Below are 23,284 nucleotides of genomic sequence, written 5' to 3'. Positions count from 1 at the left end.
GTTTCTGTGCTTAGGGTTAACCATATTCAGTACCCCAATAAATTCTCTGCATCCTTTTCAAGGACTTGTCACCTTGATTTGTTACAGAGGGTGATATCACAACTGTGAAGGAGGGTGATGAAGTGCAATACTGGCTAATTTCTTGTTTTTAAAAGCAGAAGCAGTTGTTGGTACTGATGCAGTTCTCTTCATTTTGACAATGAGGTCAACAGCAGACACTCGTAATATTTCCTCAAGGGAAATGCATTTCCACAGTAACTAAAATTTGGGATCTAGCTCTTCACCTTCTCCTCAGAGAGGCTGAGGTGTGGCTGTCCCACACTATGGGACAAACCCTCTGGATGCCAGGTCTGGCAGAGGACAGCTCCCCATGCTCCCAAGGACAGGGCATTTTCTGCCTGCTCAGGTGCCAAAGGAGGACCATTATCTCTGAAATCTGTGCAGGACACTGGCACCCAGCCCATGATTAGGAGCATTTCCATTTGGAGCTTTCTGCACCATTTCCATTCAGTCTTTGGGTTTACAATATGTGGAGTGAGCACAGAGTAACAACTCAAACCACCTTCTAAACCTGCCTTGGTTTTTGACTGAAAAAAATTCCACTGATCTGAGAAATCCTTGGCAATCCCTGATGATGCCCCAGCGTGATGAAATTTGAGACTTTTATCAAGCCAACTACAAGGAGTGGCTCCTTGTCTCTCACCCTGCAGCCCCATGCAGCTGTCTGACCCACCCACAGTCCCACTGATGGGGAAGGATCCATACTAATCCCTTGCCTTTCTAAATGGCTTTTAACATCTACAGGTATTTTTCTGGATACTAACAATGATGAAAATACTTAAAATACCTAATCGAAAAAATATCCTTTATTTTCCTCTTTGCCCACCCACCCTTTTCCCACTGTGCCTTTATTACTTTTCTAAATATTGCATACAATGTTTTTGGTAAATAAGAAGGATATTAGAGTAGACAAATAATGTTTACTCACCAGCTCAAGAAAGGTGTTTCTGGCACTGATTCACAAGTTACTCACAACTTACAAAAATTACTTATACTGAAAGGGACGAGGAGTGTCTTTTTGTGTGCAGGTTGCTGAACAAACAATGAGGTCCCGGTCCCTGCCTGGCTTGCCATGGCATTACCACAAACAATACTAATGCCTAAATACCTGCCTGACTTTAAGCACTTAGGTAAATAATTGTATTGATTGTTGTAGGCCTATTCACATGCATAAAACTAAGCATATATTCAAATATGTTGTGAAATCGGGGGCTGGGAGAATTTTGCAAACAAGGCATTTTTAGATATGAATTTACTTGTTAAAACCAGCTTCAAAAGGAGCTAATGTGGCAATCAGGCTTTTGGGCACGGCAGGTTGAGGTAGGAAAAGATTTATTTTCAAGATGGATCCGAGCACTTTCTTGTACTTCAGAGACTCCTCAGCAGAACCCCAATTACAGGTGAGAAAGGCAGCAAGGAAACCCCTCAGCCAGTGATTGCTCAGAGTTTAATGTGAGAGCAGTGTAAACTCAGAACTGCAGATAATCCGTGGGGAAATCAGAGGGTTAGTGCCGAGAACTGATGGGGAATAACAACTGAAAGAGCTTTGGTTTTTCTAGGCTGGCGGGAGGTAGCTCATGCTAGGAAGGCTGCCAGCTCCACACTGATGCTGGGAGCTTTGTCTCCTTTGGATTGTAGGAACACACTTTGCAGTCAAACTGATCTGAGAGATTTTGATAGTAAAAACAGCTGTCTCGTTGCAATGATGTTTTTGTTCCATTGTCAAAATTTTGAGTTAAATCCATGAGTGGGCTGCAGCTTGTTCAAACCCTGAACTCAACACCCTTTGTGCTCCTTTGGCTTTTCCACTGTGGTTCATGGGATATCTCCTTCCTGAGGAAAGGGCTAGGTGTAATAAAAGCCGTCAGGACAAGGAATTGCAGGTCTCCCCCGATGCCTCCCCAGTGCTGGAGAGACAGAATTGGAGGACTGCAGTCTGTCCCAGACTGGTGAGGAGGGGAAATAAGGAGGAAGAGCAGGGTGTGGAAATGAAACCCTCCAATGCTGCTATGGCCAGGCTACGTCCCCAGCGAGCAGGTATGCCAGTGGAAGGGGGGAAATGTCTGGTACCTGAGCAGGGACAAGGCCAACAGGGGCAAGGGGAAGCTGTTTGTGGGGCGTACAGCACAGGGGATTCAGGGGAGGGGTGTGCAGTGGGATGTCCCAGCCTCATCTTCCCATCTGAAGGTGCCTCCTTCCACTCTCTTGGATGTGCAAACAAGCAGGTGAGGTGCCTGATTGAGGCTTCCAGCACATCAGGTAGGAGCACAAGTGGCACATGCCAGACTGCTTCTGTTTTTGTGCTGACATGAGAGGTGGGACAGCACCTCTGTACGGCCACAAATCCATTCTGTGTCGCTTGAGGTGACGAGAACTATGGGCAGGGTTTGGCCCTCTGGGGAGCCAGGAGCCGTGTGATGCTCTGTGAGTGCAGAAGGGTGGCTTGTGTGAGTGATGCTGTTTCTGCAGGACCCATGGCTCTGTGGCACTGTGCATGTTAAGACAAAATAGATGTCAACAAAAGCCCTTCCTTTTAAATTGATATTTTTAAAATGTCACTAGAGACCCGAAACACAAGGACTGTAGTGAAAGTGACTTGTTTTCATGGAAACAGAGGCTACAGACAAGGTGATATTCACATGGCATTCAAAGGTCCAAGTTCTACAGGAAAAATTTCTTTCAAAGACTTGCAGCTCGATGAACGCTGATAGCACCAACATAAAACCATAGCCACGGGCGGGACACAGCGCGCCCGGCGCGTACCTGCCGCCGGTGAGCGCGCAGCCCGGCCCGCGACCGGCAGCGGCGGCTCCGCGCTCCCTGCGGCCCGGGGGGCGCGGGCAGCTCCGCCACAGTCCCGGGGGCACCGGGCAGCTCCGCCACAGTACCGGGGGGCTGCCGGGCGGCCCCGGGAGCCGCGGGAGGCTCCTCCTCCGCCCCGGCACCGCGGGCAGCGCGGCGCTGCGGGCGCCGGGACGCGCCGCGGTGCCTCACGCGTGCGGTAGGTGCGCCCCGACGGCGGCGGCGGCACGGGGGCAGCGCCGCGGCGCTGCGCGGGACCGGCGGCCCCGGGCTCGGGCTGTCGCGGGGGGCGGAGGGGCGGCTGTGCCGGGCGAGCAATAAGGCAGAGGAGCCGAGGGGAAACCCCCGTGCCGTGCCGTGCCGCGGTGCTGCGGCCGTGGCGCTGCGCTCCGCGCCCCGCGCAGCCCGCGGGCGGCTCCGGCGGGAGGCGCGGCGGGGAGGGGGCGGGTGGGCGCGCCCGGGGCGCAGCGCGGGGCGCGGAGCCGCCGCCCCGCTCCGCTGCGCTCCCTTCCGCGGGCATGCGCGCCTGCCTCGCACATGCTCACTGCGCCCGCGGCGGGCGCGCACACTCCGCAGCGCCGCGGCTCCGCGCTGCACCGCCGGTGAGTGGGGCAGGGGGCTGCGCGCCTCCGCGGGTGCGGGCTGCCCGCCGGGCTCCGCGGGCCGGAGCGCTCCGCGGGCGCGGGGCGGGGGCGCGGAGCTCCGGAGCCCGTCAGGGGGCGGCTGCGGCGGAGCGCGGGCGCGGAGCGGCTCCGGGTGCGGAGACTCAGAATTAGCGCGGGGAGTTAATCGCTGCTCAGTGTGCGGTTCGGTTTTACCGTCAAGCGAGCCCCGCTTATTAATGATTTTAATAGCTTTTAAATAAAGTGAGCCGCTGCACTTTCCCGCGGCTGCTTCTATGAGGAAAACTTGTATGTGATTTGTGCAGTTTGAGTAAACTTTTCAGAGTGTTAAATTGTACTTGAGCCCAGTGAATGGCCTCTAAAGGAAATTATTCATGGTATACAGCTACTGTTGCTCAGACGTTTCAAATAATTATATATATTCTGTTGTATAAAGTTGTGATTGCTAAAATACATGTAGTGAAGCAATAAACAGTTTATTGGTCTGTATCAAATATTAACAGAAATTTTGTTCAGCGCAATATCAAATTCACGCATCCCTGAGCGCCGTTAAAAGCAGTGGCAGGAATGGTTTATTGTTTTGTTTCTCTTGTGGACTTCATTAATTTACTGGGAATTTCTTTTCTCTGCAATGCCATCCGTGGAAGGGTCCCTCCCCTTCTCCCCCAGTTTATTGAGAAAGCATGTTTGAATTTCTTCATGCTATCCACATCTGTGGGTATTAGGGCAATCTGGTCCACAAAAGATGGCATACATTTAAACTTAGTAAATCTGTGTCTAAAGTAATGCTTCTTAGATAGTTTCATACATTTAGCATTGCATTGTTTTGTTACTTGTTGCTTCAGACAGGATAAATTCTTTCTCATCATCCCTTTTTACTTGGGGAAACTGTTTCCATTTCTTAATAAAGCTGAATTTTAAGTTCTGCTTTGAAATTGAAGGCATCGTGTGCCCTCAGATGTAGCACAAAATGCCTCGAAAATAATCAGTACTCATAGCTTTGGAGACATTCCAGAAACTTTTTAAGCATGTTTTGAAAATTTACTTGAAATGGTACAGCAGCTGATAACTTAATTGTTCTAACTTAATTAAAAAAAAATATCTAAATTTATGTTGTAAAATTGAATTGTGTAGTTACAGAGTCAAACTGTCCATGTAATTCTTGTGCCTCTTCTACTCACCCACCAACAGGTCAAAACATTTGGCTAAATAACAAGTGGTGTATGCTTTTGGTTTTACACTCATTGATTTGTTTTGCTTTACTTTGCTTAGCCCACTCCCCTCAGCTCATTTTCTTTTAAAATTGTACGTGGAGACTCGATTCCCATGACTCGCTAATCTTATCACCATTATTTGGTTGAAATTTTTTGAAACGGGTTCCTGTTTCAAATACCTCACAACATTGGCAGCCTTAGGTTCCATTAGAAAAGCTTCATTAGGGAGAAATAAAAATGTTGTTGATAACTCCCCCTCCAACAATAAGCCCCATATTCAACTCCACGGTGTGTGCGGATATGCCTTGAATTATAAGAAGGAATTAAACTCAGGTATTCACACAAAGAACTTGATCTCAGAATATCACTTAAAGAGTCTCATGTGTTGCTATGCATAGCTGGTTAATATGCTTTTTTCCCCTGCAAATTTAATAATTTAGCTATTAATCCTGCAAATATTATGCATGTTTAACTTTAAGCCTGCGAGGTGTTGGGCTGAATTCTGCGTGGCTGTGTTTGTGTGTCAGTGTGTGTGTGCACACACTGCTGACAAAGAAAACAATTAGAGACGTTACTAATTTTCTGCTGTCTTCCCAACTGTTATTTATGATGTGTAGTAGTACAAGAGCTATTCTGAAATCAGCTATAATTCTCTTCAGTGAGATTTGTTTCTTCTGTGCCAAATTTTGCAGTAACCAGATGGTCTTAAGGTGTCTTCAGCCGGAGAACAAGCATGAGCAGTGCTGAAGACTAATTATTCCTTGCAGTAAATTCCTTCTGCAATAAATTCACAGGTTGTTAGACCTAATCTGTGGAAATGATTGTTAAGATTGCTTATGCAGTGAAAAATGCTTTTATAAATCTGTGAAAACTAGCAGAAGTTCTTAGAATGCCAAGAAAATATTTTTGAGTTAATTTTGCCTGGCTGGGGTAACTTTTATTTGGGACAAACTGTTAAATGAAGTTGCAAATTCAAATCCTTTTCATAAGCCATGGAACACTGCAGTTTTAATATGAATGTTTTGAATGTATCCTGTAAGTGGAGGGGTCATTTGGTAGATGATGTAGAGAAGGAAATTTCATACTGCCGTTCCCAGTGTATCGTTAGTTTCATTGTACCTGTGTATTTTTCACAGCAGTAGCATTGTATATTTCAGTAGTGCATGGAGGAGCATCCTGGATTAACAACCAGGTTATTTTCATTAAATTTCACATTGTACTGCACATGACAGGAAAATAGTTAGGAACAAAAAATATATATTCAGTTATAAACAATGGAATATATTAAGTAAAGCCATTCAGGCTTAAATATGTCCTCCTTTTTGGAGGCTTAATTTAGTTAAAAATACAAGATTTATTTTTTTTTTAGTATATGTCTATTAAAAAATGTAAGTACTCAAACCCCTTGGCATTTTCCTCACTTTGATATGAATAGGGAGAACTTGCCAAATCTCTTTCCCTTCCTTTTCTGCTGAAAATCCTGGTTGGGACTGTTCATTAAGAGATCCCATCAGAAAACAATTGTTTTGTGGCAGTCAAATTCTTAAAACAATACTTCATCTTTATTTGCAGATCTTAACTCAAGTAATGATGTTTAACAAACACCTTGTTTTAATCAGGTGAGGATAAGCCCTTCAATTAGGATGCAAATAATTGCTCCTCTTGGTTGGGTCATTTGGGGCCTGGAGGTGTTGCCATTTGCAGGTAGATTTGCTGCTACCCAAGGTTTGAAGCAGGAGAGAGGAGAAATCTGGAATAAGAATTTAGGTTTTTTGCAAAATATTTTTTTATTGCAGCATTCAAAACCCGATCCAGCTCCCTTCTTTGTCAGGCTGTTCAGCTGATCTTGATTTACTGCTGCAAGAGGTGTGAGAGGAAAATTGGATCCAAAATAATGTTCACTGCAGAGATGGTTCCAGTGAGTGTGTCACAGAGTGAATAATTAAAAATAGTCAAACCTCTTTTCACTCAGTCTTTCTGCTTGTGCTTTAATTATATATTTTAATTATTTCAAAGATGTGTAAAATGAGATGAGAAAGATTACATGGGCATAATCCTTCCCATTTAAAATTATTTGTCTGCAGCTGCCTAAGTCCTGGCATTAGGAGTCACATACAAACATGTTTATTTAACATCAGCGTTATCTGTTAGATTGTACATGGTTCATTAACATGGAGAGAATGGTTTTTGTTTAATAGTGTGTGGGAGCTGCCAGAGGTCAGGAGGGGTTGTTTGCCTGGAGTCGAGATGGCATCTTGGCTTTGCTCTCCTCCTGTTTGTCACCTCTGCTGTGCCCGGAAAACGCTTCCTTAGTGCCGTGCTGAGCTGTCTTCCCTGGTGCTGAGAGGCTCTGTGCAAAGCCAGAAGTCTGCTGCAGGGTTGTGGTAAGGTTTATGGGGAGTTTCAAGGGAGGTTTGCTGTAATTTGTGGGGGATCGTTGTAGCTGGGGTTCAATTAGAAAAAGCAGCTTGGGAAGGATGGAGCGGGAGGGGACAGAGGAGCATGAGGTATTGTTGTGGTGCCCACAGAGTGTGTGGCTGTGATGGAGGGATTTTACAGATTTGGGGTGATGGCTTGGGAAATTGAGAGTGCTTTGAGTGCCAGTGAATAAGGTTTTGTTGGTGTGGCTGGGTCAGAGCTGGAGTCAGACAGTACCTGGTGATGGTGCTGAGCTGCAAGAGGTGGCAGCACAGGATGGGACCCTTCTCTCTCCACAGAGCTTGTGGGGGGGTCTCACTCTTTCTTCTGCTGGATTAGAAACGTGCTTGGACTTTATAAAACCATTTCAGGGACTCCAGAAATACAGAATTACCCATGGCCTCAAGTTTAAAGAGGTCAATTAAAGTGTTTTACTGTGACTTCTGTATATAAGGTAATAGCCACACACTGCACACAGTATTGGGAGAGAGATGTGCACACCCACCTCCATGCACAATTTTAATTTTAATTTCAGCTTCTTGAAAATGTTTCTGAATGTTTCCTACAAGTCAGTGAATTTCTCCATCCTCATTTGGATGATGCGGGCTCTTTGGGCTTTTTGTGCCTTGGAGGGAGATAATTTAAATTTCCATTATAAAAATGTAGAAAATTGCCTTCTTTGATTTTTATCAGGCAAGGATCCCTGGTAGATAATAACCAAAAGGCGTAGAATAAAATGAGCATTATTGTAGAATTCAAAGTGCAGTGGAAGATGCAATGTGACTGAAGCATACCACAAATGTGCAGTTTTTAAAAAGCATAACAGTAAAAATAGAAGGGCTGAAAAAAATAAGCTGAACTACTGTGTTGATTATAAGTTGTAGCTGAATCACTCTTAAGGCCTGGATATTGTTTTTAAAAAGCCAGCAAAACATCTATTTCTAAAAAAAATAGCAAGTTCCCTCAGAAGGGGGGGAGAGAAAGAGAGAGAGCAAAAGTGTTATCTTGGAGGAGGGAATGTCTGGGGTAGGGTTTTTTTCCTTTGAATTATTTTCAACAAGTACTTACTCTGTTCTGTATTTTTAAGAAATTATGTGGACAGCAATTTTGTTGCTTTACCAAGGCAGTGAAAACACCAAGAATCCTTTTTATAATTTGGAAAGAATGTCAAAAGAATGAAGTAGTTAAACCTAAGTGTATTAGATCATACGCCTTAAATGCATAAATAAGCATAGCTGCAATCACAGAAACCAATGTTAAAACCACCAGGAAAACTCACCCACAAACCGTAATGACTTAGAGGGAATGACCTCAGCCATTGTGAAATTTGTGCCTATTTGTTGACTGACATTTATTTAGTAGAAGCAGGGTGCATGTTTTGTTGGGGTGTGGGATCTCGTTATTTGCAAAACTGCTGAGGTTTTTTTTTTTTTGTTGTTGTTGCTGCCAGGTTTGAATACAAAGAGTGAAAATGGGCTCGAGGCTGTGAGAGCCTGGATATGATTTGGGCCGTAGCAATTTGAAAAGCAGGTGAAGGGTTTGTTATTGATGCACAGAGAGTGGTGGAACTGAAGTTTGTTGTTCAGATGTTAGGAACTTCCTTGATGATAGCCCACTTCTAACTTATTCCCAGCTGGTTTTCTGTTAAGGAAATGAAGGTTTAAAGTATTTGGTTACAAACCTGAGATTTCTTCACGTCTGTGTCTGCGTGAGTGCTGCATGAAAAGCTGGTGTCATTCATCTCCCCTCTGCTTTTTGGAGAGGAAATTGATGCATGGTAGAACCTCAACTTGCCTTTGCTGCAACACCACTTAATAATTCAGGGAAATGGAAGTCTTGAATTATTTTAACTAGAATAGACTTCTTCAGGAATGTTTTTACATAAAGCAGCATTACAGACTCCAAGCTCGATCAGAGCCATGTCTCTCTGCAAGCAGGATTTGTCTTTGCTGCCTGCTCCTGGCTGTGAGCTCCTATTTTTTATTGGTTGCAATAATCAAAGAAGTTCCAGTTTTAATCATCCCTTCTTAGATGTGCAGAGAGGTTTGAGAAAATGGGTCAGTTTGTGCTGTTGGCTTGAACACCTAAGTCTAGATATTCGGTCTCGTTGTGCAGAAATTCTTGTTTGCCATCCCTGCTTTTGAGAAGGAAAGCAGCTCAGCTAAATAAATAATCCTAAATAAAGAAAATTATTTAATACTAGTCAGCCCAGATAGTAACTGGTCAACCCATGGAGAGTTGGTGCCTCTGTCTATGCTGGAAAGAACAGACTTGACAGAGAAACTCAACCAGAGCGGGATTTCCAGAGACAGGGGGACGTGGGGAATGTTCCTTAAACTCAGCAAATGCCTTAAAAACTGGACATGCCTCTAGGATTACGCAGGCACCCACAAGAAACAGTGAGGGGAAAGTGGGGCAGCATCTGAGATGTTTTTGTTTTTTAAATAGGTTGAGTAAGCAGAGCAGTCTGGGGGCCCCAGTTATTTACAGCTCTGTCTGTGCACCACGCAGAGAGCCTCATCAGCTGTCCTGAAGACAAGTTTTCCATCTATTGCAAATCGTGTCTTTTGATGACATATTTGATTTGGCTGTTTGCTGTGTAATTGTCCTACAGCTACTTTGGAAAGAACTTTGATCAGTTTTGAATATAGATCTGTATCACTAGTTTTGATTCCCCTTGCGACTGCTCCTCTGTGCTCAGTTACCATCCATAGAGTTTAATGGCAACTATCTGACAATTCTTTGTTTCTAAGACAAGACAAAATGTATTTACAAACTACTTTATCCTCCATAAATGTTGACAGTGTGTACTTCATTTTTGTAAGCTATGTAAATTTATTATTTTTCCCCGCTACTGTGGGTGAAACAAGACAAAATCTTGTCTAAAATTGAGCAATACTTTTTATTTGAAAAAGAGAGATTGTTTTTTCCACCCCTTAACAAACTAAAAAGCACCATTTTTTCTGAAAGGCAACACTTTTTTAAGTAAAACGTGATTGTTATTTTTGCTGTATCCAAATTTTTCTTTTTATTCTTCTTTTGTATGCTGACTTTATTTTTGAATTTATAAACCTGTGTTTTTGCTAGCTTACATTTGATAAGTGCTGTGTTGATACTACTCCTCTTCACTGAGACAGATTTAGGATTATGTCAGCCTTAATGCTTGTAGCAAAATACATAAATTTTCTCCTTCCTTGTGTTCAACTGTGCATAAATGTATTAGATCCAGTCGTGCTCTCACTGCAGTTCCCAATCATTTCACTTTAGGGTTGAACTTTATTGAGTGGGAGCAGTTTTAAACCTTCTGTACTCGTTACAAAAGTGCATATTTAATTTTTTTTTCAATTCCATCATAACTGCTGCCAGTGCAAGTCCAGCTGACTTCTTCAGTGTCTGAGCCTTGCAGAACCAGAGTGGGAATCATCTTTCTGTGCTGTCCATGCTCAAATGCCTGTTTGCAAATCAGCAAAGTTTCCAGCAGCAGTTAAAAAAGATGGTAAATCTGGATTTGGTGGAGAGAGGGAGGTGCCGTGGCCCTATTGGTACCAGTGGTTGGAACCTCCTGTACCAAAAACTTGCAGTGATATGACTTAGCCCATGGTATCACATCTCTGACCTGGTACTCCTAAGTGTGTTGGTGGAGTTAGGTGTGCAGCAGGAAAATAAGGCAGACAACATTTATCATTTTAATTATTGAAATAAAATTATGAGATCATTATTGTATGTAGCCTTGGTGGCTTGTTATGTAAATACCTACATTAGAGGAATCTTGTTTTTAATAAAATTCATTTCTCTCTGAACAAGAGGCGAGCTTAGGTCTCTGATCAGAAATACATAATCATTCAGCAATGCTGTAAATGTGTGTCACCCTGCACAAGGCAATGTAAGATTATGTTCTGTATAGCAAATTTCACAAACTTTGCTGTCTTTCCTCTTCAGTGTCTCTTCACCTGAAAACTCTTAAGTTGTGGTTTGAAGGAAGGCGTGTTCTGCCTATTATATATGATTTCATATTGCTTGTTTGGCAGCCATTCTTCCTGTTCACTGCAGCAGATGAATATAATTTGGGGAGAACTAGATGGGGAGGGGGCTGAGGAAGCCAAGTGAGTCTGCTGTAAAAATATTTGAGATGCAGCAAAACCTTCTGGGCTAGATTAGTTCTGAAACACCATTTAGGCCCCCCGATAATTAGGGGTGGGGTGTGGAGACAAATGCTTGGTTTGTAATTGAATGTAATAAAGGAAGACAAATCTTGGTTTCTAATTGAGTGTAATAAAGGATGCTGCTGCTCAGAGTCAGAGATGTTAATGCTGGAGCTTGATGCTTTCCCTCTTAAAGCCCAGGGCTTCTCCTTGCCCCAGCCCCCTGCCACAAATCAGGATTATTCACTGCCAGCAGTGGTTTAACCATATCTGTGGTGGGGCAGGGTGGTTCCTGAGTGATGCACAGGAGCACTGTGCCCTGGTTGAGGACGGGAAGTGGAAAATGAATATTGTTTTGAACTTGAACCCTGAGAGCAGACAGAAGGTAATTATTGGAGCTGGAACTCCCCCGGGAGAAGCGGGGGAGTGATGCTCTGCGCTTGTAAGGAACACTGTGGGATCTTAAATATCTCGTAGCGTTTAACGCTTTGGTTTTACATTTCTGCTTTTTAATTGATCTTCTGCTCTTCTCTTTTCTTGGCAAATAGAGGAAGAAACAATTGGATGTAGACTTAACGTGCTGTATTTATTGATAGACACACTTCAGCCCTCCTTTTGCTGGTGGGGCAGGACTCTTAAATTTCAGTCTTGGTGTTATTTTCTGTTGTAAAATTAACTCCTTTGCTGCTGGCTTACTTAGTGGACCTATTATAGTTTGAAAAATTAATTAATTGATGATTAAAAGCATATAAATGTATATGAAGCCATTTAATCAGAAGCTGTAAGCCACTTGTGTAGTATTTAGCTTTGATTATAAATTTATCTGCTTTATGAAGTAGAAAACCCCACTGTAATGACACAAAATATGTGGCTGTAAAGTTAACATTTTGAGAATCAACTTTTAAATAATATATTACTACTAAAATCATAGTAGCCTTCTAGAAAAAATTAAAAAGGTAAATCTCTGCCTTCAGTGAATATTTTGCTGTATTTTAGTGGCCTGTGGCTTCAGTAATCTACCTAAGTGTTTTTACTTTTTTTTCCCTTCTCTTTTGGCTGCTATTTTACAAGTTCTTCAACAAAGAATAGTGAGTGCCATATTTCTCCTTTTTTTTACAGACTGTGTGGGGTCTTCTGGAGATTTTTAAAATACTGTTCCTTATTAGATAATTAAACAAGGGAAAATATTTTTCTGTTAATTTCTACCTATGGTGGTGCATGGGTTTTCTTCTCAGAAAGGAATAATTCCATATTTTAAAAACACCATTTAAAGTATGAAAGTGAAATCACATTATTTTCAAAGCATAATTAAATACATACTATTTACTATAAAGTCTCCCTGACCAAGTTCAGAAGACTATTTCAATGGTGATGAAGTTTTAGAGGCAGTAAAATTAAGTCACTATAAAAGAAAATTGTGTGATGATTTATTGTGGCAGAGCAGGTGAAATTCCTCTCGAGATTTTAATATCTTCCACCTGGTATAGAAATGAAAAGAAAATATTCTCTAGCTGGTGACTAATTTGTCACTAATACCCAGGGGTTCCTTCATTACAATGCAGAGATGTCAGTTCTAAGAGAAACGCACGGTGAAAAAACCGAGTGCAACTTCCCGTTGGAGACAGTTACAAAAAGGAGGAAAAATAAAGGTCTGGAAAGCAGCCTAAGTTGTGTGAAGGAAGGCTCTGAAGGAATCAATCAGGGTAAAATGCCTGGGGAAGGATTTTACTTGCAGGCTTCAGTGGAATTCATGGGGACAAGTCTGAGGAGGAGCTCTGGCACACAGCAATCCCCAGTTCTATTCCCAGCTGCACCTACTGCAGCCTGGAGATTGCTGCAGGAGGAACTGCATTGCTAAAAAAATGCAAAAAGCCACATTCTGCCTGCTGATGGCTTTTATTCTATATCATGGTGTTAAATGAATTGAATGCAAGGCTTGGGTGAAAAAGCTGCTGGGGAATATCTGCAGCTCGAAGCTTTCAGCAGAGAGCGTGGTGTTTGTGCCACATCAGTGTTTTGACAAGTCATTTTTCCCCAACAGAAAGTTGCTCCAGTGTTCAGAGACTGGTGTGGTGTCCTCACTTTGCCTTTTGCTGCAGTAACAAAATTTTAACTCAGCTCTTGTCCTTCGAGTGCTGCCGTTTCCAACAGATTGGAGTGAGGAGAGCGTGAGCCAACGCAGGCCCAGGGGAGAGTGAAGTAAGGATTTCAGTCTCTCTCCCTTAAGAAACAAGCTGCTGACCCTGCAGCAGCAGCACTCTTGCTTCTTGGGGGCTTTCTGGTTTAGTCCAAGCCCAAAAAGTTGCTTGGGATGAGTGCTTGCAGTAGATATCTACGACAGAAGTGATTCGGTGTTAGGACTCCAGTGGTGTTAGAGATTTGGGAAGGAGAAGTGAGTGCTGCACCAAACAACATGAATGTTGGAAAAAACCTGCCCAACAAACAACATGAATGTTGGAAAAAAACCTGCCCAACAAAGGACATGAATGTTGGAAACAACCTGCCCAAGAGCTTTGTGGTGGAGGTGTTTATGTCACAGGGGGAGCCCTGCAGAGTCCAGGCCATGGTAACACAGTTGTGTTTCTCACTGGGAAGATTTAATCTCAGCTGTTCTATGGTTAGTTGGAGAAATGGAGGATTTTATGTTCTGTCAGAAGGAGATTATTGGAAAGGAAATTTATGGGATTTGCTGCATTTCTTCCAGTTATAGTGTATTCTTCAGTCAAAGCACTGAGATGAGTAACTCCTCACCTGTTCCCCATCCTCAACAGATCAGGGGAGAAAATATGAAAAAAAAAGTTCCTGGTTCAAGATAAGAACAGGGAGCTCACTCACTATCTCCCATCATAGGCAAAACAGACTCAGCTTGGGGAATGATTTTGATTGAAAGTGTCGTTGTACTTGTACGGTAACGTGCTGGCTGTGAAATGTGTTGTCTTTTACATGAATTCCTGAACTAGGGACACTTTTTTTGCATGTTCAGGATCTTACATTTCCTAGATATGTTTTCTTAAGTGTGTTTTTTGATTTTAAGTTGCCAGAAAATTTGTAAGTGCTCTGAAGACTGGAAAAGCTCCTGTAGGGGACTTCTCCTCTTCCCTGCCTCTCCAGAAGCCAAATCTTCTTTAATGTTTGGAGGCATTGGCCTGTATTCTATCAATATTCATAGCTAAAGTGTAGAAACAGAGGAGATGGTCTTGCCAACAAATGGTGGCCATCCTCTTGCTTTTAATCATGCAACCAAAGCTTAAATAACATATAAAATTTTCTTGATATGTTGGGCTTCAGGGCTTTTCAGCTATTAACCTTAAGCTTGCACGGCAGTGTTTTTTTACCTTATTTATGCTCCAAAAGAAGGCATGTTCAGTTCCTCATGAGCCACTTGCCATTCCTGATGGTGATGGCAGCTCTGTGCCTAGGAAGAGCCTGGAGAGTGGAGGGCAGAGGTTTTCTGAGGAGGGTAAATGATCCTGCTGTTCTCAGTGGAATTAAGTTTACTTTGAGAGGGATCTTGCTGAAGATTTGCCTGTAGCTGCTAACAAGGTGGCAATGAAAGTGTGCTGCTGGTGTTATCGCATATATGAATGTGCCAGATGCTCTGGCAAACTAACATTTTGTTGTGCTGCTTTTTTCTCCTCAAGATAGCCTTACATTTGTGTTCTTGTCCTGGGAAACAAGTTAGAAAAGTCATTTGAACAGCAGTGAGCTCAGGAGAGAGAGCTCTGTGTAAGCATTTTTATGTTTAACCTGACAAGCCAAAGTCTTGCCCCAAAATGTTGTCTGCTACTCTCCAAAGAAGCTGTCAGCCCTTCATTAATCATTTAGTGGTCCTTCAACTGCACAGTAAACAAAACCCACCAGGCCTGTGTTGTCCTGCTTGCAGCCAATTCTCTTTTGCTCAACACCTCATGGAGAACTTGGTTTGAAACCCAATCTAGCGAGGTGCACCCTTCCCCAGCAGACTGCTCTTAATGGCCAGGATGTCTCCTTAATGAAAGGGCTTTGTTGTGCCAACACCATGCTCTCTGTCTTTCCTCAAGTGGATGCTCTCATCCTTGATGCAAATACCATTACCAGAAGAAGCAGAATGGAACCTGCAGTGTTCTAGTCTCTGGAACTCAAAGTTTTGTAATTACTCTTGGCGTAGACCTGTGGAAGTTATTTCATACAGGAGTTTTTCAGCATCACTGAAAAGCAAGCTCCAAATTTTGTCGTGTTTATTTTTGTAGTGCCTGAAGTGGCTGATACACCCTTGTGACTTTTGGAAGTGCAATTTGGATTGGATTCTGCAAATTAAATGTTAGTAAAGAAGAAATAGCTGGGATGTGATTTGTTGAGGTGTTTTTCACATGGTCCCCTGACAGTGAACAGTCGGGTGCTCAGATGTTGGTGCATTACTTATGCAAAAGGAAGTCAGAGTTTAGTTGCCAAAATCTGATTTCTTTAACTTGTGAGTGGATGGAATATAGGTATGCTTTGCCCTGAAGCCTTAGCCTAGGAGTTACACAGCAGTTCCCAGCACGGTACATTTGAAGATTTCCAGGCTCACTTAAGTGCTGTCAGCCAAGGCTTGTGTTCAGTCTTAAGCATTTTTCGCTTCACTTAGGAGAGCCCAAAATAATCAGTGCTTGGAAAGGAAGCTGTGTTATCCTGACATGAGTTTAAAAGAAATATTACTCCCAGATTGCACATGTCTAAAATACACTTCTCAGATTTCTTCTGCTGAATGTTAACTTACAATGGGGAAGGTAAGTGACTGTGAAGATAATTTTCATGTTTAATTAGTTGTGTGCATGATTCATATGTGTTTTATTCTCATTTCAGTTTCTTGCCAGCCTTGTATTTTTATATTGCTGTAAATCTGTGAGTGTGTATTTGGAGGCAGTACTTGTGGACTGATGACCACCAGCTCATCTTTTTGAATGTACTGAATGCATTTTTAATCTGAGGATTTTAACCCTCTAGATGCTGACAAGGCAGATTTATTTTTTTCCAATACAAAAGGGATACAGTCTAGTTGTCTTTAACAATGCATGTAATCTCAGAAGAGTAAATCCCAATGCTTATCCCTTTAAAAACTCCTCAGAGAAAGAATTGCTTGGAGGAAAGAACCTGCTAAGCTTTCTTTGGCTCAAAAATACTTGCAAGTACCCTGAAGCCAGCCACTGTTGTTCAATGATACTAAATGTCAGTGAGCAGCCTCCCACCCATCCCTAAATGCAATTTAATTTTCTAGTTCTCTAGTTGAACTTTTTGGCTCTGTTTTTAACTGCAGTAGATGGCTGTCAAACTGTAAGCATGACAAGAAGTAAACACCCAAAGCTGCAAATACCTAAAGTAGATATCAAATAAGAATTGCTTAAAAGCCTGTGTATGAGTATAATTTATGGATTAGGTGGTATGGGCAGAGTCCTCAAAGCCATTAAATTAATCTGTTTGTCAGGTAACAATATAATAGTAAAAGTGGTGCCAACTTCAGCTGTGTTGGAGTATTTAATTGTAATCCTGTGTTTACAGGGAAGTGCAGGTAGCTGTCACCTGAACAGGGGAGTAATTCGGGTTTGTCTTAGGTGGAACTACAGTCACCCCATGGGCAGTGGGACCCTCCTGAAGCAATGGTGTTGATAGATCCCATGTATCACAAAAATACATCACAATTCCAGAGTGGATTATCTGGCTGAGAGCTGTGTCCTGCTCAGCCTGGCTGTGTGTTCCTGTCTCCTCTTCAGTGATAGTGCCATTGATGTGCTGTGGGCTGGATCAGTAAGTTCATCCCGTAGAAAAACAGTAAAAGATGAGTTTGTTGGTCACTGTGGCTGACCCAGGGACAGGTTGTGTCTTTGGTTAGTAGTAAAGCCTCTGAATGTTTACAATCTATAGGAGTTAATCAAATCTCAGGATAGATGATGATACAGTTTTCCAATTAGCCTTGAGAGATGAACTTCCAGGCAACAATTTGGGAAAGGAGCCAATTTGCAAGTAGTCATTGTAGCTGTTGAGGATTGATCAGCTTAATACTTCAGTTTACATGGGGTTTTTTAATGTTCTCTTTTACTCAATTCATAAAATTTCAACCCTTACCTGGCTTGAACTTCCAACAGCGTGTGCCAAGTCCTGTCCTGTTCATCCACCTGTTTCCCAAGGGCAGTTTTAGGTTGGTATTTTTGAAATGTGCATCTTAAACACATTCCAGAGGAGGTTCAGAGGAAGATGGGAAGTTTACTGCTGCTTTCTTTTGTAGCAACCAGAGGAGCTGGAGGAGAATCATGGTTGTATACTGAATGACAGGAGTGCTTGCCCCAGTCATAGGAAGCCCAGGACAATTTCCTCCAGGTGCAGGCTGTGTGAGGCATCCTCAGTAACACACTGATCCTTATTTAATTCCCATTTGGAATCTTGTCAGAAGTGACTTGCCCAAAATCCGACACTATATTAGTAGGACAGTGATGAAAACCAGGTATCCCTAATTTCTGAATTCATTGGTGCATTACCTACTTAAAACCTCTCTGAAATGAGCTGTAGCAATCCCAGTTTCTTGGTTGCAATTTGTAAATTGTATTTTAAAATAGCATTATCTCTTCCTTCAAGGGGGGTTGATAGGATTGACTGACAAACCATTTTAATTACTGCATATATACAAGGAAAACTTTTCTCTGACAAAAAAATATTATAGCTTGGCTCTTGGTACTAACCAGCTTAACTTAAATTTCACATCTCACTGCCAACAGCTGCCTTACTGAGACACAGTGCTCATAATAAATGAAATTTCATGAAAAAGAAAAATGAAAACTTTGTTCCAGCTGGATTGTAAAGGCAGTTGGACCATTTCTATCATCCATATAAAGCTGCCATCCACATAAACATTGCAAATTAGTTTTTCATTTTTAATAATCAGGATCAGACCTTTTCTTATTATTGAGGCAAATGCAAGCTATTAGAACCATACCATTTCATTCAATGTCCATTAGCTGTTGAATCCCGTCCAGAGTTAAATGTTGGAGTGTTTGGGGAGAAACTCACCTTTTAGTTTCAGGTTTTCGGGTTTCTGACAGCCTGCTTGGATGCAGAGCCTGGAGTGAGCAGGCTGCTGTGGCCCTGCTGGGCAGCACTCACAGGGGTGTTAGTTACATCATTTGTTCTTGGAGCTGGAGCTGTGCATTGTTGAAAGCCCTGCAGCTGGTGAGTGCTTGCCCAGACTACCAACAGGAATCTCAGCTGAATTATCACACACCCTCCTCTCTGCACATGGAAGAGATTAATTCTTATAGCCACAAACAGAATGAACACTTTGTACTTAGTACCATCATGTAAGTTCATGCTGAAATACAGTGCCAATAGCCAGCTCTTTAACCAATAAAATCACAGTTCTAATAACCATGTGTTTTTACAGCATCCTCATCCCAAAGGATCAAAGCAACGCTGATTTATTTAGCTTTGGGTCCCATCCCCTGCTGTTCTCACTCCCTCCCCTTGCTCCCCATGAGCTCAGCAGAGCCATAGATGAGCTGGAGCCCAACTGGTGGTGTGTAGCCCTCAGCAGGGAGGGACACTCTGCAAAACCACACCAGAGAACATTTCAGCCAGTAGAAGTGACAGGCAGTGTTGTGGGCAGACAGAACACAAACACCAGAGCCTGCTTTGGCCAGGGGTCAATATCCACACGTCCAAACTGCTGTAAAATTTGTTACTGACAATAAATGGATTAAAAGTTTTAAAATTCAGCCTCTTAAAAATTATACTGTGTGTGTCATACAGCTTTGCCTCTGTATAGAAAAATTTGTTAAAGGCAGAGCTGACCTCTCCAAAACCTGGCTGAGGATGCCACAAACAGTGTTAGTTCAGTATGCTGGAGGGGAGAAATGTTGGTGTGAGTGCCTGAGGCAGCAGGTATACATTGTGCACTTGAGGTGCCAGCAGCAGAATTTTGTCCTTGAGTAGGAAAAGGTGAATAAAGCTGTCAGGGAGCTTTGCCACCCCACGGCTGAGCTGTTGGTAATGTGATCACGCTGCTGTAAGGGCCCCTTGTCCTGGTGCAAGTGTGTGCTGAGCCATGGTGTAACATCTCTCCTAAGCAGTCCCTGGGGGCTGTCAGGATATTTTACCTCAGGGGTTTCCACAGTTGCAGGGCTGGTTGAAGTTCCTCATCAAAAGGCAAACTCAGTACAGGAAGGTTTCTGTAAAGTTCAGTGGACAGAACTATTTAGCATGCAGTGCTGAGTCTGCATTACAGAGTTTTGTGGTTCAGTGTGTAGTGGTTCTTGATTACAGCAGCAGGTAGAACTCCAAGACCTGCTGTGAATGTAGATGTAATTAAAATGTTTCTTGCTTCAGAGTATTTATTTCTTATGATCAGAGAAAAAACCCATGTGGGCACAAGATACAAATTGCCATAACCAGGTCACTATTTTGTTGAGAAATAAACCAAATATTTGGGGTTTGCCTCTGAATTATAGATCTTTAGAAAGGCTTAATAATTCCTAATGGCTGAGCATTTTACTTCTATGCCTAAAATTCTGCTTCCAACTAAAAAAAAAATCCTCTTTTTGTAAAAGAACCTGTGGCTGTACAGCTACAACTGTCACTGTTTTAAATGCTTTTCCATGTTAGGTGAGTGCATGAAATAGGTTGTATGCTGGCCTGTGGGTCTATCAGAACTGGCAGTTTGTCAGGGAAAAAGAAACTGATACCCTGCACAAAAACCCTGTCAGCAACTGGAGAACAATCCTATTCTGGCATAATCCTTACTCCAAGATATTTCTGCTGCTGGGGAATATTGTCACCTTGAGCTGTGCCTTGTTTGCTGCTGCCTGGGGTCTGTAAAGCAGAGATTGCAGCCAGTACTGAAGCAGCATCAGTTTTTGTTACCAAGAAGAGTCAGTGTTGTTGGGAGAGAGGGCAAGATTACATGTTTTGTGCTCAAAACGGTGTTTCTTCTAGGTGTTTATGGAAAGAGAAGGTCCAAAAGTGTTTGCTGCAAAAATGTCACTACTTTGTGTCTCTGTAGATGAGAATGGCAGAATTGCTTACATGTGTCTGCTTCTGGGGAGAGAATAATTGTTGGAAGAATTTAAAAATGAGAATGATTGAGTATCTAAAACTGTTCCCAACACAAAGTACAAATCTTTTTCTGACATTTGATCTATAGTGTTCATAGATCTTTTATATACACAGAGGGATTTACTGCTTTGTAATCAAGCTGCTGAAGAAAAACGTTGTCCTTTTATTCGCTGGGGATGACTGTAACAAATTAAAATGGTTTCCCATTAGCCTTCCCTACTTAGCTGAACCACTTAAAATGACTTGGGACTCTGCCCTTTTCCGACCTCCTCACCTTTGCTCAAGCATTTCTGCTTCCAGGGGTGCAGCAGGGCTGGTCCCACAGCCTCACCTCTGTGCCTGCAGTTACAATTCATGTTGGGCTGCAAGCAGAGAACGAGGCAGAGCCCAGAGTGAAAAGAAATGTTTAGTTTTAAAAGCCTCTTGCACTGCAGGTGATCTCTGACATCAGAGGCTGCTGATGGTGTCAGGAGCTAATTGTGGCTTGATTGCATGTGTATTTTTCAGTCAGACTGTGCATGCAGATGAAGGTAGGTTGTTTTGATTTTAGGTTTTTGTGGGCTCTAGGGTTTGTTTGTTTGTTTGTTTTATTGCTCCTGTGAGGTTTCTGTGGCAATAATGGTTTTACCAGCTTGTGGGCAGAACTGTAGAGCTGAAACAACCAAACCTCTAAGGTTTGTCTGAGCACAGAAGTACATTTTAAAAAGTATATGTAAAATTCTCTGTTTCTCACGCTTATTAAATGCAACCAGAGTTACACTGATTTACAAAACAAACTGCAAGTTTGAAATGGCTTTTCTGTCAAATATACAGGTCTTGTTTTATAACTGACTGAAATATTAGTGCCCTGATATTAAATGCCCACACAATAATCAGTTTTTATGATAAAGAAAAAGAAAGCCAATATTTGGGTAGTGTATATGCAGTTCAATTCCAGATTGCTCCAGTTATTATAGGAATGGAAGATCTGTATTTCATAACAAATTCCTAAATCTTGTTTGCTCCTTCCTGTTGCTTCTCTTTGTACCCAGATTCTAAATTCAGGTTTTATACCTCTCACTGGCTTGTAATAGTGACTTGAAGGTGATGTAAAGTTGTCTTAGTGCAATGTCTTAATCTGGAGAGCCTTAGAGAAGATTCTACAGTTGGAACAGGGCAGAGAAATACATGGCATTGCTGAGTTGTGATACAAATGTGCATAAGGAATAGTGACAGGACTGAAAAGTTTTTTATCAAATAAAAATCACTTGCTTATGCATAGAATCCTGACCAGACTGACTTGTTTCTATGCTGGGAAAGAACGCAGGGCAGGCCTGGAGTGACCCCAAGTTTGTGGTGTGCAAGGTGGTTCAAACATCTGACTTTGGAGGCACCACGAGTGGAAAATCCCCCTGGCTAACCCTGGGCATGCACACCCCAAGGGATGGCATGCTGATTAATGCCTACAAATCAAATTAATGTCTTGTTTTAGAGACAGCAGAGCTGGATAGAGCTTCAGCTTTGTCCCAGCACAAGTAAATGCAGTGGGGAGAGAGACAACAGGAAAACAAATGGAACTCAGCAGAGGTGTCTCATGGTAGCCTCCTCTTACAGGAATTAGTAGCTAATGCCAGCCCTTAAGATAGAGGAATAGTTCCAAAAACTGTCCTATCAACCCCAACTGTTCCAGTTTTGAAGTGTTTTTGTTAAGCAAGGGCTAACTTGTCAGAACAAAAAGAGCAGCTGGAGGATTCTTGGCTGGTCATAGTGAAGATCTCATATCTTAAATATTTTCAGCTATCTGTGGTTATTCCACATAGGTAAAAATAACTTACAGTCTGCATAAATGGGGAGAATGAACACAAGGAAACACAAGCTGACTGCAAATGCTGCTTGTAAAAGAAAAACATAATCTGTCTGTCATTGATCAAAGGAATAAAATCATAGCTGAGGGCAGTTGGGTATCACTGGTGTCTTCTGGTCAAGGGTGTGCTGGGATTTGAGTAACTCTTGGGGTGTTGTGGGTTTCAGGTGGGTTGTACAGCATAGGCAATGTCTGGCAAAGAAATGTGAAAAACTTCTGAAGTTTCTGAGACTCTGTTTGGATTCCCTGCTCTTGTATCTCGGGCCATTGGGGTGCCAAGGACAATATTTTGAGCAGTTGAGAAAAGGAAACGTTGCCTAATTTTGCAATTGCTGGTGAGTGCTTGCATCCTGGGAGGAGAACAGCCCAAACAGAGTGTTTGCCTAGTGAGACTTGTCCCTGCTCCAAAGCACACTCTCAGCTTTTTACATATGGAACTATGCAAGAATTCATAACCTGGCCCTCTGTTTTATTTGTGTGTATACATAACCTGCAGTTCATTACAGAAATCCTTGCTGCAGCTCTGCCCCTGCCCTGTCTGGGAGTGATGCAGAGTCAAGAATGGCCTTAGAAATTGCAAGAGGTTTGATACAAAACCAAGAGCTTATCACTGGTGAGAGAATGATCTCTGGCATTTCATAAATCATCAGCAGGACTGACGTGCTGTTGGAGATTTGTATCCTTAGCAAATTAATCGTGCTCGGGAACTCTTGGGTAGCAATGTTGGATAAGTCTCTGTGCCAAATAAACTGCAGGGAGAGGGTCCTGGGGGATGGGAGGTGGAGAGGAGCAGCCAGGCTCAGCTTTCACATTACCTCAGTGTTGTCCTTGATAGCAGTCTTTAAAAATATCAGTCTTTAAAAACTGTTCAGCAAAATGACAGTGAAAAGCTTCTCAGCAACTTGCCTTGCTATTGGCAGAATATGAACAGAATATGGAGCGATTTCTGCTTCTGAACCCTTCAGTGTCATTCCTCACAGGAGGTTTTCCAGTTGCCTCCCAAGTCCCATCTCAGCTCTCCTCCAGCCCTGGAGAACACATGGTCATGAGGATGAGTGGAGGTGTTAGGAGGTACCACAAGAAAACCTCTTTTAGGAGTGAAGTTCCCCTGGAATTCCACCCACC

At 42.7% G+C, this 23,284-nt stretch overlaps 1 protein-coding gene across 6 annotated transcripts in view; it reads left to right on the top strand.

The window, feature by feature from the left end:
- Positions 1–2,915: 2,915 nt before the first annotated feature.
- Positions 2,916–23,284, top strand: part of EYA2 (EYA transcriptional coactivator and phosphatase 2) — an 87,136-nt gene continuing 66,767 nt past the window's right edge. For 2 of the 6 annotated variants that reach the window (XM_064730142.1, XM_064730141.1), the window contains exon 1: positions 3,334–3,464. In XM_064730142.1, coding sequence (XP_064586212.1) covers positions 3,400–3,464 — 65 coding nt within the window. In that variant the 5' untranslated portion in view covers positions 3,334–3,399. Of the gene's footprint in view, positions 3,062–3,333; positions 3,465–5,013; positions 5,033–6,963; positions 7,084–15,993; positions 16,008–23,284 lie in introns of those variants that run through there. The other 4 variants (XM_064730143.1, XM_064730147.1, XM_064730145.1 and 1 more) reach the window with 4 other exon arrangements.

This window comes from Zonotrichia leucophrys, chromosome 20 (genome assembly GCF_028769735.1).
Source record: "Zonotrichia leucophrys gambelii isolate GWCS_2022_RI chromosome 20, RI_Zleu_2.0, whole genome shotgun sequence".
Classification (NCBI taxonomy): Eukaryota; Metazoa; Chordata; class Aves; order Passeriformes; family Passerellidae; genus Zonotrichia; species Zonotrichia leucophrys.
The sequence above is the reverse complement of the archived record's forward strand: the minus strand, read 5'-3'. Positions and strand labels throughout refer to the sequence as shown.